The sequence below is a fragment of the Orycteropus afer genome, unplaced genomic scaffold (genome assembly GCF_000298275.1).
Source record: "Orycteropus afer afer isolate SDZICR_OR568_19922 unplaced genomic scaffold, OryAfe1.0 scaffold00020, whole genome shotgun sequence".
Taxonomy (NCBI): Eukaryota; Metazoa; Chordata; class Mammalia; order Tubulidentata; family Orycteropodidae; genus Orycteropus; species Orycteropus afer.
In genome coordinates this window covers 986,901-989,906 of record NW_006921607.1, presented here as the reverse complement: position 1 = coordinate 989,906, position 3,006 = coordinate 986,901, and the positions used below count along the sequence as shown (strand labels likewise).

The window sequence follows — 3,006 nt, the reverse complement described above, 5'->3', positions numbered from 1 at the left end:
CCTTCCGAGGAGTGGCTGGTGGGTTTGAACCACCAGCCCTCTGGTTAGCAGTCAAGTGTCTTAGCCACTATGCTACCAGAGCTCCCTTGAAAGCCCTAGGGGGCACAATTCTGCTCTGACACACGTGGGGTCTCTATGAGTGAAGTTGACTCAACAGCAACTGGTGCTGGTTCCAAAGACAAAATCATGGATACCACCCAGCTTGTTTCAGTGACCTGAAGCAGCTGTTGGCAAGGGACCAACCATCCAATGAGAGGGGATGAAAGACAGCATCAAACTAGCTCTGAGACTAGTTAGTCAGTTTGTAAGGAAGGTACCAACAATACAAAGAACCTGCATTTCTTTAAATCTTGTTCTAAATCCTTTCTCTATGTAAACATAATAATAAAAGCTAGTATTTTCAAGTGCTTAGTATGTGCCAAGCACTGTTCTGACTACCTTATCTGAGTCATTCCATTCGATTTTCATACCAACTCTATGAGACAGGAGCTACTTATTTTTACCTCTACTATGAGGGAGCTCTGGTAGCATAGTGGCTAAGACACTTGCCTGCTAACCAGACGGCTGGCGGTTCAAACCCACCAGCCACTCCTCGGAAGGGAGGTTGGGCAATCCTACTTCCGTAGTGATACTGCCTCAGAAACCCAAGGAGGGGTCGCTATGAGTCGGGGCCGACTCGACGGCACATAACAACAACAACAATATGAGGGAGCTCTGGTAGCATAGTGGCTAAGACACTTGCCTGCTAACCAGACGGCTGGCGGTTCAAACCCACCAGCTACTCCTCGGAAGGAAGTTTGGGCAATCTATTTCCATAGTGATACCACCTCGGAAACCCAAGGAGGGGTCGCTATGAGTTGGATCTGACTTGACAGCAGTGAGTTTGGTTTTTTGGTTTATGTAGGTCTTTAAGAATCTCTGGTGGTGTAGTTGTTAAGGCATTTGGCTGCTAACCAAAAGGTCAGAGGTTCAAACCAACTGGTTGCTCTGTGGAAGATAGATGAGGCAGTGTCCTTCCATAAAGATTTACAGCCTTGGAGACCCAATGGGGGTCATTATGAGTCAGAATCAACTTAATGGCAGTGAGTTTGGTTTTGCTTATTTGGGTCCTTGGGGATTGCAAACAGTTAACATAGAACATAGGCCTAGTGATCAGCTTCCCCCAAAAAAAACAGCCATTGAGAACCCTATGAAGCACAGTTCTCTGAAAGATATGGGGTCCTCATGAATCAGGATCATCTTAACAGCAACTGGTTTGTTTGTTTGTTTCCTCTGCCATATTGGTGAGAAAACAAAGACTCTAAGGGGCAAGTGCCTTGCCTGAGATTTGTTCATCTATGAGCAGGGGACCCAGGCAGCCCAATACAGGCCCCGTGAATGGCAGTCCTTCTAGAACAGATCGCCTTGTTTTACTGTGGTGGGAAGATGTGTAACTGAATGGAAACAGGCTTTCTCGCCCCGCTGACTCTTTGCCATATCTAGGTGACTCCCTGTTCACCACAAGAGTGAGTAGCCTAATGTGAAAAAACCAAACTCACTGCCAGGGAGTCAATTCCAACTCATAGCAACCCCTCCTTGGGTTTCTGAGGTGGTAAATCTTTACAGAAGTAGATTGCCCAATCTTCCTTCTGAGGAGTGGCTGGTGGGTTTGAACCGCCAGCCTTCTGGTTAGCAATCAAATGCCTTAGGCACTACCCCACTTCCCCAGCTGGGCTAAATCCCAGGACAAGTGCTGTTGACCCCCCAAGTTGACTCACTATAAAAAAACAAATGCCCTGCCATTGAGTTGATTCCAAGTCATAGAGACCCCCGTTGGGTTTCCAAGGCTATAAGTCTTTACAGAAGCAGACTGCCTCATCATTTTTCCATGGAATGGCTGGTGGGTTTGAACCACTGACCTTTTGGTTAGCAGCCAAACGCCTTAACCACTCACTATACCACCAGAGCTCTTTTCAAAACTAACTAGAGAGTTCCTATTTCCCTGGGCTTCTGTGTCACCTCTCCTCTGCCCAAGGACAAGAACAAGATATTTGCCCCCTTCAAAGCCAGCAGGAATTAGAAGATTACCATTACATGGGGCTCTTAGTGACTTAGCAATCTCTGTCCACCTCCTGCCCTGGAAGCCCCTGCTTTGCCTCAGAGTGAGAGTTCTGCTTCTATGGGCTGGAGAGGGACTGATTGCCATTGGGGAGCCACAGAGGTCATGTTCAATAGCATGAGTGTGTCTCCTAACTCACTCACACTGCACTTGAAGGTGTATCTCGCCCTGTACCCTGCGGCCAGCCACCGAGAGCTGGCAGTACAGGGTCCGGCCATGGTCCTGCCAGGACAGGGTTGTGTGGAGGGTCTCCTGGTAGTTGATGCCAGTGGGCTCCAGAATCTGGAGGGTGGAGGTGACAGAGTGAGCCAGGTCCTGGCCATGCCACTCCAGGTTGACTGGCTTCTTTAGGCACATGTAGGGAGTAGAGCAGTTGAAGTCCACCTCCATGCCTTCATGCAGCTTGGCCGGCGAGGCAATGGTAGGAATGAGGGGATCCTCTGCAAACAGAGACGGAGAACTCAGGACTCTCCTTCTCCACATCTGAGACTCTCTACCCTGGAAGCCCCAGCTGAGAGGTGAGCCCGGGCCAGAGGGGTTTAAGGAGAAGGGGAGGCTGCTATCCACCCACAATCCCACTTGGGGTAATGCAAGGAGTGCCCAGGAAGTGGGGCTGGGGCATAGCTGGGGCTGGCCCTGGGAAAAAGATGGGGCAGGAACTGGGGCTGACTCTGGGACAGGGATGAGGCTAAGATTGGGGCTGGGATTAGGTTAGGTTTAGGACAAGGGCTGGGCTATGAGCCAGTCAGTCTAGGAGCACCCCAGGAGTCCCTTCTGTTGTTGTTGTTGTTATGTGCCATCGAGTCGGCCCCAACTCATAGTGACCCCTCCTTGGGTTTCCAAGGCAGTATCACTATGGAAGTAGGATTGCCCAACCTTCCTTCCGAGGAGTGGCTGGTGGGTTTGAA

The 3,006-nt window shown here is 50.0% G+C and overlaps 1 protein-coding gene across 1 annotated transcript in view; it reads right to left on the bottom strand.

Annotated features, from left to right (window-relative positions):
* The window catches only part of SIGLEC1 (sialic acid binding Ig like lectin 1), a 22,235-nt gene that overhangs the window by 18,229 nt on the left and 1,000 nt on the right, over positions 1–3,006 (bottom strand). The window contains exon 3 of the mRNA XM_042783585.1: positions 2,242–2,538. Coding sequence (XP_042639519.1) covers positions 2,242–2,538 — 297 coding nt within the window. The remainder of the gene's footprint in view (positions 1–2,241; positions 2,539–3,006) is intronic.